Source organism: Manis javanica, chromosome X, assembly GCF_040802235.1.
Source record: "Manis javanica isolate MJ-LG chromosome X, MJ_LKY, whole genome shotgun sequence".
Classification (NCBI taxonomy): Eukaryota; Metazoa; Chordata; class Mammalia; order Pholidota; family Manidae; genus Manis; species Manis javanica.
In genome coordinates this window covers 63,782,766-63,795,850 of record NC_133174.1, presented here as the reverse complement: position 1 = coordinate 63,795,850, position 13,085 = coordinate 63,782,766, and the positions used below count along the sequence as shown (strand labels likewise).

At 38.6% G+C, this 13,085-nt stretch overlaps 1 protein-coding gene across 1 annotated transcript in view; it reads right to left on the bottom strand.

The window, feature by feature from the left end:
* Positions 1-1,129: 1,129 nt before the first annotated feature.
* Positions 1,130-13,085, bottom strand: part of LOC108408247 (protein PBDC1) — a 170,579-nt gene continuing 158,623 nt past the window's right edge. The window contains exon 9 of the mRNA XM_073227826.1: positions 1,130-1,333. Within this exon, the coding sequence (XP_073083927.1) occupies positions 1,145-1,333 (189 nt within the window). The 3' untranslated portion in view covers positions 1,130-1,144. The remainder of the gene's footprint in view (positions 1,334-13,085) is intronic.

Sequence of the window (13,085 nt, the reverse complement as noted above, 5' to 3'; positions counted from 1 at the left end):
TCTCTGCTGTTGCTGTGGGCGTGGCCTGGCTGGGGCTGCTCCTCCAAAGTGGTGGAGCACCATTGGAGGGGGAGCGGCCGGGAGGCTATTTATCTCCATAAGGGGCCTCTGTTCTCCCTGTTTCCCAGGGGGTTAGAGTGCCCAGAGATCCCCAGATTCCCTGCCTCTGGTCTAAGTGTCTTGTCCTGCCCCTTTAAGACTTCCAAAAAGCACTCTCCAAACCAAAACAACAACAGCAACAATGAGAGAGGGAAGAGAAAAAAAAAAAAGGAAAAAACAAGCGAATTTTTTTTTTTATCCTCAGGCGCCAGTCCCAGGCACCCGCTTACTGGTCCTGCTGCCCTGCCTCCCTAGCACCGGGGTCCCTGTCCCTTCAAAGCTTCCAAAAAGCACCCGCCCACTGGTCTCCCAGGGAAAAACGCGCGATATTCTTTGTCTTCAGGCGCCGGTCCCAGGCACCCGCTCACCGGTCCTGCTGCTCTGCCTCCCTAGCACCGGGGTCCCTGTCCCTTTAAGGCTTCCAAAAAGCACTCGCCAAAAAGAGAAAAAAAAAAGGGGGGGAAACGCGCGATTTCCTCCGTCCTCAGGCGCCAGTCTCAGGCACCCGCCCACCGGTCCCGCAGGGAAAAACGCGCGATATTCTTTGTCCTCAGGTACCAATCCCAGGCACCCACTAACCGGTCCTGCTGCTCTGCCTCCCTAGCACCATGGTCCCTGTCCCTTTAAGGCTTCCAAAAAGCTCTCGCCAAAAAGAGAAAAAAAAAGGGGGAAAATGCGCGATTTCCTCCATCCTCAGGCGCCGGTCTCAGGCACCCGCCCACCGGTCCTGCAGGGAAAAACACGGGATATTCTTTGTCCTCAGGTGCCGGTCCCAGGCACCCGGTCACCAGTCCCGCTGCCCTGCCTCCCTAGCACTGGGGTCCCTGTCCCTTTAAGGCTTCCAAAAAGCACTCGCCAAAAAGAGAAAAAAAAAGGGGGGGGGGAAACGCACAATTTCCTCCGTCCTCAGGCGCCAGTCTCAGGCACCCACCTACCAGTCCCGCAGGGAAAAACGCGCGATATTCTTTGTCCTCAGGCACCGGTCCCAGGCACCCGCTCACCAGTCCTGCTGCTCTGCCTCCCTAGTACTGGAGTTCCTGTCCCTTTAAGGCTTCTGAAAAGCACTCGCCAAAAAAAAAAAAAAACCGCTTCGGTTTCTTTCCACCCGCCGGGAGCCGGGGGGAGGGGCGCTCGGGGCCCGCCGGGCCGGGGCTTGTATCTTACCCCCTTCGCAAGGCGCTGGGTTCTTGCAGGTGTAGATGTGGTCTGGATGTTGTCCTGTGTCCTCTGGTCTCTATTTTAGGAAGAGATTTCTTTGTTATATTTTCATAGCTCTATGTGTTTTGGGGAGGAAATTTCCACTGCTCTACTCACGCCGCCATCCTGGCTCCCCATAAATATCCTTTTTTAAAAAATCAATAAAATTGATATGTCTCTAAGCTAAAAAAAAAGACATAAATTACAAATATCAGAAATTAAAAATGGTGCATCATTACAGTTCATGGACATTACATTAAAAGGGTAATATAGGTATACTATGAACAACTCTATGTCCACAAATTTGATGACCTAGATAAAATGGACCCATCCCTTGAAAGACACAATCTGTCAAAACTCTTGCAAGAATTATTATACAATTTGAATAGACTTGTATCTATTCAAGAGCCTGAATCAATAATTGATAACATTCCAAAACAGAAAGCACCATGTCCAAATGGGCACACTGGTGAATTCTAACACATATTTAAAGAAGAAATAATACCAAATCTCTATAATCACTTTCAGAGAACAGAACCAGAGGGAATATTACCTACCTTATTCTATAAGGCCAGCATTACCCCAATACTCACACCAGACCAAGACAAAAATATCTCTCATGTACATAGATGTAAAAATCCTCAATAAAATATGAGTAAATTGCATCCAAAAGTTTATTTAAAATTATGCATCAGAACCAAGTGGGATTTATCTCAGATATGCAAAGCTGGTTTATATTTAAAAATCACTTAATGTGATCAATCACATAAATAGGCTAAAAGGAAAAATCACATGATCTTAACAGATGAAGTAAATGAATTTGATTAAATTCAACACTCATTCATGATAATTCTCAGCAAATTAGGAATAGAGAACATCCTTAACTTGATAACGTCTACAAAAACATTACAGCTAATGTCATACTTAATGTAAGACACTCAAAGTTTTCCCAGTAAGATCAGATACAAAGCAAGAATGTCTCCTCTCATCACTCCTTTTCAACATCATACTGGTAGTTCTAGCTATTTGCAATGAGACAAGAAAAGGAAACAAATACATATAGATTGGGAAAGAGGAAATATCTTTGTTCACAGGTAACATGATCTTTGTAGAAGATCAAAAATAAACAACATGACTCCTGGAACTAATAAACAATTTTAGCAAGGTTGCAGGATACAAGGTTAATATGTAAGTTAATTGTTTTCTATGTCATAAATGAGCAAGTGGAAATTAAAACCACAATACTACTTATAATTAGCACCCACAAAAATAAAATACTAGGGTATAAATCTAACAAAATATGTACAGGATCTATATGATAAAAAGTCCAAAATTCTGATTAATAAAATTAAAGAATAACTAGGTAAGTGGAGAGGGATTCCATGTTCATGTAAAGAAAGACTCAATATTGTCAAGATGTCAGTTTTTCCCAACTTGATCTTATATTCATTGCAGTCCCAATCAAAATTCCAAAAAGTGTTTTGTGGATATTGACAAACTGATTCTTAAGGAAAAAGACCCAGAAATAGCCAATGCAATACTGAAGAAAACAAAGATGGAGAACTAACCCTATCCGACTTCAAGGCTTACTATAAAGCTACAACAATCAACACAGTGTGGTATTGATGAAAGAACAGAAAAATTGATCAGTGGAACAAAATAGACAGCACAGAAATGGACTCACATGTATATAGTCAATGGATATTTGACAAAGGGGCAAAGACAATACAATGGAGCAAAGATACTTTTCTCAACAAATGTTCTAGAACACTGAGATACCACATGCAAAAAAAATCTAGACTCAGACCTTATGCCCTTTGCAAAATTAATTCGTAATGGATCATAGACCTAAATATAATTGCAAAAGTACAATTTCCTTAAAGACATCATAGGAGAAAGCCTACATGACCTTGCGTATGTCAATGACCTTTCACTTCCACAATCAAAGGCATAGTCCATGAGAGAAATGATATGTTGGACTTCATTAAAGTTAAAAACTTCTGTTCTACAACAGACAATGTCAATAGAAGGAAAAGAACAGCCATAGATTGGGAGAAAATATTTGCAAAAGGAATATCAGTTAGAGAACTGTTATTCAAAACATACAAAGAACTCCTAAAACTTAATAGGAAAAAACAACCTGGTTAGCAAATGGCCAAAGACCTTAACAGATGCATCACTGAAAAGGGTATACAAATAGCTAATAGGCACATGAAAAGATGCTTCACATGATATGCGATCAGGTATACACAAATTAAAACAATGGCATACCAATGCACATTTATTAGACTGGCCAAAATCTGGAACACTAATAACAATACTGACAATCATGTGCAGCAACAGGCATTCCCATTCATTGCTGGTGGGAGTGCAAAATGATACCCCATTTTGGAAGAATTTCAGTTTTTTTTTTTATTGAAGGGTAGTTGACACACAGAATTACACCAGTTTCAGGTGTACAACACAGTGATTTAACATTTATATACATGAAAATTCTAGGTACCAGCTATCACCATACCAAGTTGTTACAATATTTTGACTATATTCCTTATGCTACACATTACATCCCAGTTACTTATTTATTTTACACTTGGAAGTGTGTACTTTTTTGTTTTTTGTGAGAGCATCTCTCATATTTATTGATCAAATGGTTGTTAACCACAATAAAATTCTGTATAGGGGGGTCAATGCTCAATGCACAATCATTAATCCACCCCAAGCCTAATTTTCATCAGTCTCCAATCTTCTGAAGCATAATGAACAAGTTCTTACATGGAGAACAAATTCTTACATAATGAATAAGTTACATGGTGAACATTACAAGGACAGTCATCACAGAGGCTTTTGGTTTTGATCATGCATTATGAACTATAAACAGTCAGTTCAAATATGAATATTCATTTGATTTTTATACTTGATTTATACGTGGATACCACATTTCTCTCTTTATTATTATTTTTAATAAAATGCTGAAGTAGTAGGTAGATACAAGATAAAGGTAGAAAACTTAGTTTAGTGTTGTAAGAGAGCAAATGTAGATGATCAGGTGTGTGCCTGCAGACTGTGTTAATCCAAGCTAGAATAGGGCAATAAAACATCCACGTATGCAGATTTCTCTCAGAACGGGGGGGGGGGGGAGGTTCTAAGCCTCACCTCTGTTGATCCCCATTTTCTCACCTGATGGCCCCCCTGTGACTGTGCCTGTCTTAGGTTGTTCCTCCCTTGATGAATCTTACCCGTCTCTGGCTAACCAGTCATCATCCGGGGCCATACAGGGAAATGTTAAGTTGGTAAGTGAGAGAGAAGCCTTATTGTTTGAAAAGGTTAGCTTTTTACTTTACTTCTTTGCATATTTTACGCCCTGTGGCTTCTATGACCAGCATTTTTCTTGAGGTGTCTTTACCACTTGGAAGAATTATGATGCTCGGTAAATTCGATATGAGGCACGAATTCTACTTAAGGGTTATAATTAGGAAGGAAGAAGAAAAGCTATAGAAGTAGCAGGTGGAAGAAAACCTGGGAAGATTGATTATTTCTTTGACATACCTTCTTGTAGAGTAACTTCAGCATGTATAGGTTTTAAACTACTAATTAAATTGCACACACACATTAACATAATAGGAGTACAGTTACGTAACCAAAGCATACCTGTAATTACCAGCGGTCTCCAGTGAAACCAAGAAAACCAGTTAGGCACCTTAGGCATTTGTGAAAACTTATCTATAATATGGTGAATATTGTCCAACTAAACTTGAACAGTCTGAGAGAAATCAGACAAATTAAAACAACCCATTCCTGGGGACTGTTCACATCCCATATGTTCTTTTAACAGTAAATAGTCTGTAGTTGTAAGATTTTGGAGCACTACAATTTGCACTTCTCCTAATTCTTGGTTGAGATCCAACAGTTTAGATCCTGTCAAATTTGTTGTTTTGCTGTATGCACAGGCCAGCTTAGATATCTCCTTCTTCATTCCCATGGCAAGTCCAGGAACTGGTGGGATGAGTGCATCTACACCTCTGGCAGTGCATGGATCTTTGTTGGGGTTTTTTGATGGTCATCTTCTGGCATGAGTCTTCCCGAGAGTGCTGATGTTGGAAGTTCTTTTTCATATCATATCTTAGTTCATGAATTTCAGTTTCTTACAAAACTAAACATATGCTTACCATACAATGTACGAATTATGCTCCTTGGTTTTTACACAAAGGAGTTGAAAGCTATGTACACACAAAAAATCTGTACAGAAATATTTCTATCAGCTTAATTTATAAATGCTAAAAGTTGGAAAAAATAAAGATATCCTTCAGTGGAGGAGTAAACTGTGATACACCCAGACAATGGAATATTACACAATGTTAAAAAGAAAAGCGTTATCAAGACATTGTAAGACAAAACAATGGAGACAGTTAAAAGATCACTGGTTGCCAGGGAATGGGGTCATCAGAGGGGTAAATAGCTGGAGTGCAGAGGATTATTTTTCTTTAATTTTTTATTAAGGTATGATTGATATACATTCTTATGAAGGTTTCACATGTAAAAACTATGTGGTTACTACATTTACCCATATTATCAAGTCCCCACCCATACCTCGATACACTCACTATCCATCAGTGCAGCAAGATGCCACAGATTTACTATGTACTGTCTCTGTGCTGGTCTCCCCATGATCCCCCACACCATGTGTACTAAACATAATACCCCTCCATCCCCTTCTCCTTTCCTTCCTACCCGCCCTTACACATACCTCCCCTTTGGTAATGACTAGTCCATTCTTGGAAACTCTGAGTCTGCTGCCATTTTGTTCCTTCAGTTTTACTTCGTTCTTATACTCCACAAATGAGGGAAATCATTTGACATTTGTCTTTCTCCGCCTGACTTATTTCACTCCAGCTCCATCCATGTTGTTGCAAATGGGAGGATTTGTTTCTTTCTTATGGCTGAATACTATTCCACTGTGTTCATGTACCATATCTTCTTTATCCATTCATCTACTGATGGACACTTAGGTTGCTTCCATGTCTTGGCTATTGTAAAAAGTTATGCAATAAACATAGGGGTGCATATGTCTTTTTAAATCTGAGAAGTTGTATTATTTGGATAAATTCCAAGGAGTGGGATTCCTGGGTCAAATGGTATTTTTATTTTGAGTTTTTTGAGGAACCTCCATATTGCTTTCCACAATGGCTGAACTAGCTTACATTTCCACCAGCAGTGTAGGAGGGTTCCCCTTTCTCCACATCCTCTCCAGAATTTCTTGTTCCTAGTCTTTTCTATGCTGGCCATCCTTACTGGTGTGAGGTGATATCTCATTGTGGTTTTAATTTGCATTTCCCTGATGATTGGTGATGTGGAGCATCTTTTCAGGTGTCTGTTGGCCATCTGAATTTCTTCTTTGGAGAACTGTCTCTTCATATCCTCTGCCCATTTGTTTATTGGGTTATTTGCTTTTGGGGTGTTGAGGCATGTCAGTTATTTATTTATTTTGGAAGTTAACCCCTTGTTGGATATGTCATTTACAAATATATTCTCCCATATGGTAGGGTGCCTTTTTGTTCTGTTCATGGTGTCTTTTGCCATACAGAAAATTTTAGTTTGATGTAGTCCCTTGTGTTCATTTTTGCTTTTGTTCCCCTTTCTCAAGGAGATGCATTCAGGAAGAGGTTGCTCATGCTTATATTCAGAAGATGTTTGCCTATGTTGTCTTCTAAGAGTTTTGTGGTCTCATGACTTACATTCAAGTTGTTAATCCATTTCGAGTTTACATTTGTGTATGGGGTTAAACAACAATCCAGTTTCATTCTGCTGCATGTAGCTGTCCAGATTTGCTAACACCAGCTATTGAAGAGGCTTTCATAGCCCCATTGTATGTCCATGGCTCCTTTATCATATATTAATTGACCATATATGGTTGGGTTTATATCAAGGCTCTCTAGTCTGTTCCATTGGTCTAAGGGTCTGTTCTTCTGCCATACTAAATTGTCTTGATTATTGTGGCTTTGTAGAAGAGCTTAAAGTTGGGGAGCATAATCCCCCAACTTTCTCAGAATTGCTTTGGCTGTTCCAGGTCTTTTGTGGTTCCATATGAATTTTAGGACGATTTTCTCTAGTTCATTGAATAATGCTGTTGGTATTTTGATAGGAATTGCATTGAATCTATAGATTGCTTTAGACAAGATGGTCATTTTGACAATATTAATTCTTCCTATATATGAGCAGAGGATGTGTTTCCATTTATTGGTATCTTCTTTAATTTCTCTCATGAGTGTCTTGTAGTTTTCAGAGTAAAGGTCTTTCACTTCCATAGTTAGGTTTATTCCTAGGTATTTTACTCTTTTTGATGCAATTGTTAATGGAATTGTTTTCCTGATTTCTCTCTCTGCCAGTTCACTATTTGTGTAAAGGAAATCCACAGATTTCTGTGCTTAATTTTATATCCTGCAACTTTGCTGAATTCAGATATTAGCTCTAGTCATTTTGGAGTGGATTCTTTAGGGATTTTTTATGTACAATATCATATCATCTGAAAACAGGGACAGTTTAACTTCTTCCTTGAGAATCTGGATGCCTTTTATTTCTTTGTGTTGTCTGATTGCCATGGCTAGGACCTCCAGTACTATCTTGAATAGAAATGGGAAAGTGGGCATCCTTGTCTTGTTCCCTGTCTTATAGGACATGCTTTCACATTCTTGCTGTTAAGTATAATGTTGGCTGTGGGTTTGTCATATATGACCTTTATTATGTTGAGGTACTTGCCCTCTATACCCATTTTGCTGGGAGTTTTTAAGATGAATGGATGTTGAATTTTGTCAAATGTTTTTCAGCATCTATGGAGATGGTCATGTGGTTTTTGTCCTTCTTTTTGTTGATGTGCTAGATGATGTTGATGGATTTTCGAATGTTGTATGATCCTTGTATCCCTGGAATAAATCCTACTTGATCATGGTAGATGATCCTCTTAATGTTTTTTGAATTCGATTTGCTAATATTTTGTTGAGTATTTTTGCATGTATGTTCATCAGGGATATTGGCCTGTAGTTGTTTTGTGTGTGATATCTTTGCCTGATTTTGGTATTAGAGTGATGCTGGCCCCATGGAATGAGTTTGGAAGTATTCCCTCTTCTTCTACTCTTTGGAAAACATTAAGGAGGATGTGTATTAGGTCTTCACTAAATGTTTGATAAAATTAAGTGGTGAAGCCATCTGGTCCAGGGATATTGTTCCTAGGTAGATTTTGATTACTAGTTCAATTTCATTGCTGAAAATTGGCCTGTTCATATTTTCTGTTTCTTCCAGGGTCAGCCTTGGAAGGTTGTATTTTTCTAGAAAGTTGTCCAATTCTTCTAGGTTATCCAGTTTGTTAGCACATTATTTTTCATAGTATTCTCTAATAATTCTTTGTATTTCTTTGGTGTCTGTAGTGATTTTTCCTTTCTCATTTCTGATTCTGTTTATGTGTAGACTCTCTTTTTTTCTTGATAAGTCTGGCTAGGGGTTTGTCTATTCTGTTTATTTTGTCAAAGAAACAGCTCTTGTTTTCATTGTTTCTTTCAATTGTTATACTCTTCTCAATTTTATTTATTTCTGCTCTTATCTACATTATGCCCCTTCTTCTACCGACTTTGGTCCTCATATGTTCTTCACTTTCTAGTTTCATTAATTGTAAGTTTAGACTGCTTATATGGGATTGTTTTTCTGTCCTGAGGTAGGCCTGTATTGCAATATACTTTCCTCTTAGCACGACCTTGGCTGCATTCTACAGATTTTGTGGTATTGAATTATTGTTGTCATTTGTCTCCATATATTGCTTGATCCCTGATTTTATTTGGTCATTGATCCATTGGTGATTTTGGAGCATGTTGTGAAGCCTACATGTGTTTGTGGGATTTTTCAGTTTCTTTGCATAATTTATTTCTAGTTTCATACCTTTGTGGTCTGAGAAACTGGTTGGTACAATTTAAATCTTTTCAAATTTACTGATGCTCCTTTTGTGGCCTAGTATATGATCTATTCTTGAAAATGTTCCATGTGCACTTGAGAAGAATGTGTATCCTACTGCTTTTGGGTGTAGAGTTCCATAGATGTCTGTTAGGTCCATCTGTTCTAATGTGTTGTTCAGTGCCTCTGTGTCCTTACTTATTTTCTGTCTGGTTAATCTGTCCTTCAGAGTGAGTGATGTGTTGAAGTCTCCTAGAATGAATCCATTGCATTCTATTTCCCATTTTAATTCAGTTAGTATTTGTTTCACATATGTAGGTGCTCCTGTGTTGGGAGCATAGATATTTGTAATGTTTATGTCTTCTTGCTGAATTGACCCATTTATCATTATGTAATGTCCTTCTTTGTCTCTTGTGACTTTCTTTGTTTTGAAGTCTATTTTGTCTTATACAAGTACTGCAGCTCCTGCTTTTTTCTCTCTATTAGTTGCATGAAATATCTTTTTCCATCCCTTCACTTTTACTCTGTGTATGTCTTTGGGTTTAAAGTGAGTCTCTTGTAGGCAGCATATAGATGGGTCTTGTTTTTTACTCCATTCAGTTACTCTATGTCTTTTGATTGGTGCATTAAGTCCATTTATATTCAGGGTGATTATCAATAGGTATGTACTTATTGACATTGCAGACTTTAGATTCATTATTACCAAAGGTTCAAGGTTAACTTCCTTACTATCTAAGAGTCTAACTTAACTTCCTTAATATGCTATTATGAACACAATCTAAGGGTTCTTTTCTTTTCCTTCTCCTTTTTCTTCCTCCTCCATTCTTTACATATTACGTATCATATTCTGTACTCTTTGTCTATCCCTTGATTGACTTTGGGGATAGTTAATTTAATTTTACATTTGCTTAGTAATTAGCTCTTCTAATTTCTTTACTGTGGTTTTCTTACCTCTGGTGACATCTATTTAACCTTCAGAATACTTCCATCTATAGCAGTCCCTCCAAAATAGACTGTAGAGATGGTTTGTGGGAGGTAAATTCTCTCAGCTTTTGTTTATCTGGAAATTGTTTAATTCTTCCTTCAAGTTTAAATGATAACCTTTCCAGATGAAGTAATGTTGGTTCCAGTCCCTTGTGCTTCATTGTATTAAATACATCATGCCACTCCCTTCTGGCCTGTAAGGTTTCTACTGAGAAGTCTGATGTTAGCCTGATGAGCTTTCCTTTGTATGTGATCTTATTTCTCTCTGCCTGCTTTTAATAGTCTGTCCTTATCCTTGATCTTTGCCATTTTAATTACTGTATGTCTTGGTGTTATCTTCCTTGGGTCCCTTGTGTCGGGAGGTCTGTGGATCTCCATCACCTGAGAGACCACCTCCTTCCCGAGATTGGGGAAGTTTTCAGCAATTATCTCCTCAAAGACACTTTCTATCCCTTTCTCTCTCTTCTTCTTCTTCTGGTACCCCTATAATACAAATACTTTTCTGTTTGGATTGGTCACACAGATCTCTCAATATTCTTTCATTCTTGGAGATCCTTTTTTCTCTCTGTGCCTCAGCTTCTTTGTATTACTCTTCTCTAGTTTGTATTTCATTTATCATCTCCTCCACCATATCCAATCTGCTTTTAATACCCTCCATTGTGCTCTTTAATGATTGGATCTCTGACTAGAATTCATTCCTGAGTTCTTGAACATATTTCTGTACCTCCATTATCATGTTAATTATTTTTATTTTGAACTCCCTTTAAGGAAGAGTCATGAGGTAGATGTCATCTTTCTCAAGAGTTATATTAATTTTACTCTGAACCAGGTTCTTTTGGCATTTCATATTTGTACATGGCGCCCTCTAGTGTCCAGAAGCTCTACTCTCTGGAGTTGCTCAACCCCTGAAGCAATGTCAGGGTTTGCAGGGGAGTGGTATTGGTGCCTGGGGGGGAGGAAAGAGCTGTTTCCTGTTTCCCGGCTGCTATGCCTGTCTCCACTGCCTGAACCAGTGGGCCAAGAACACAGGTATAAGCCTCTATATCTTGCATTTGTAGTTGCTATAGACAGATCTTCCCTCTGGCTGGCCTAATGCCAGGGTAGAGTTTGCTGGTTTGTGAGCTTGGTGGGGCTGGCTGGGAGTAGGTGCTGTAGGCTTCCAATCATGGAAGGGGTCCTTGGAGCCATGCAGTGAGCCAGGGAGCTGAAGCACCTGGAAATCGTGAAAGTTCCCAACCTGCTGGGCAGTGTGCACCCAGACAATTTTGTCTACCTGTCCTTTCTCCTGAGCAGGAATTTCTGTGCAATCTTTGCCCCTTTAGCAGCCTTCTTGCTAAGGGTTTCCTTGTTAGGAAGTCTCTCAGACTGCTTGCCTTTCTTTTTTCCCAGAGCAGCTGGATATGGGTTCCTGCTTTCCACAAGCAGCTGGGAACTCAGTCTCTCTTGGAATGCTGCCTGTCTTAGCTTCCCAATCCCCTAATCATGAGAGTATCATGAAAGCATCATGAAATGTAGGTTTGTGCTTTCAGAGCAGATCTCTGGAGTTAGGTATTCAGCAGTCCTAGGCCACTCCCTCTCCGCTCTGTTTCTCTTCCTCCAGCCAGCGAGCTGGGGTTGAGGAAGGGCTTTGTTCCTGCTGGGCCACAGCTTTGGTATACTACCCTGTTCCATGAGGTCTGCTCTTTTCTCCAGGTGTATTCAGTCTGATGCAGTCCTCTTTCCTGTTGCTCTTTCAGGATTAGTTGTATTAATTATATTTTCATATTATATGCAGTTTTAGGGAGAAGCCTTTTTGTCACCTGTCACACCACCATGTGTAATCCTCCTGGAGCACAGAGGATTCTAATGGCAGTGAAAATACTTTGCATAATACTGTAATGATCGATAATATAATTGTACTTTTTCCCAAACCCATTAAGAGTGAACTATAATGAAACAATAGACTATACATGGTTATGATGAATCTATGTACATTCATTATAAATATTTTCAAAGATGATATACATAGTGGATGCACAATATTGTGAATATATGAAATACTTCTGAATTATACACTTTAAAATTATAATTTTGTGTTATGTGAATTTCACCTTAATAAATAAAAAGAATGGAGAGGAGTGAGATTGGATCTATGTCTGATCTGGTTACAAGATCACCATTATTATGTACCTTAAAAGAACCATAATATTTTCTTTCTCTTTTTATCTTCCTTACATTGAGATTAGATTAAAGAGGGAAAACTACATTCTTTAAAAGGTGCACACCCAGGCTTTCTTTCCACATCAGGGAAGTTGGTTAAAAAGGCTGCATACCCAGTTGAATCATTGATCTCAATGGGTTTAAAGAGAGCATTGAAGCAGCAAGAGAAAAGCAATGGTTTAAGTACAAGGAAAACCTCATAAGGGTATTCGTTAATTTTTTCAGAAGAAATGTCATAGGCCAGAATGCAATGGTATGATATATACAAAGGGCTAAATAAAAAACTATGCAGCTAAGAATACTCTATACAGCAACATTATCATTCAATTGAAGAAGAGATAAAGAGTATCTCAGATAAACATAAGTTAAAGGGGTTCATCATCACTAAACAGCCCTACAAGAAATGTTAAAGGGACTCCTTTAAGAGGAAAAGAACAGCCCATAACTAGAAGCAAGAAAATAAACCAAAGAAAAATATTCACTTGTAAAAGCAAACATATAGTAAAGTTAGCAGATCAATTAAGCCAGTATGAATGCTAAAAGACAAAAGTGGTGAAGTCAACTATATCTAAAAAATTAGGTAAGGCAATCACTAAATAAAAAAGGTGTAAAGTAAAACATCATGTACATTAACATGGAGGAGAGGAAGTAAGAATATAGTGCTATATGAC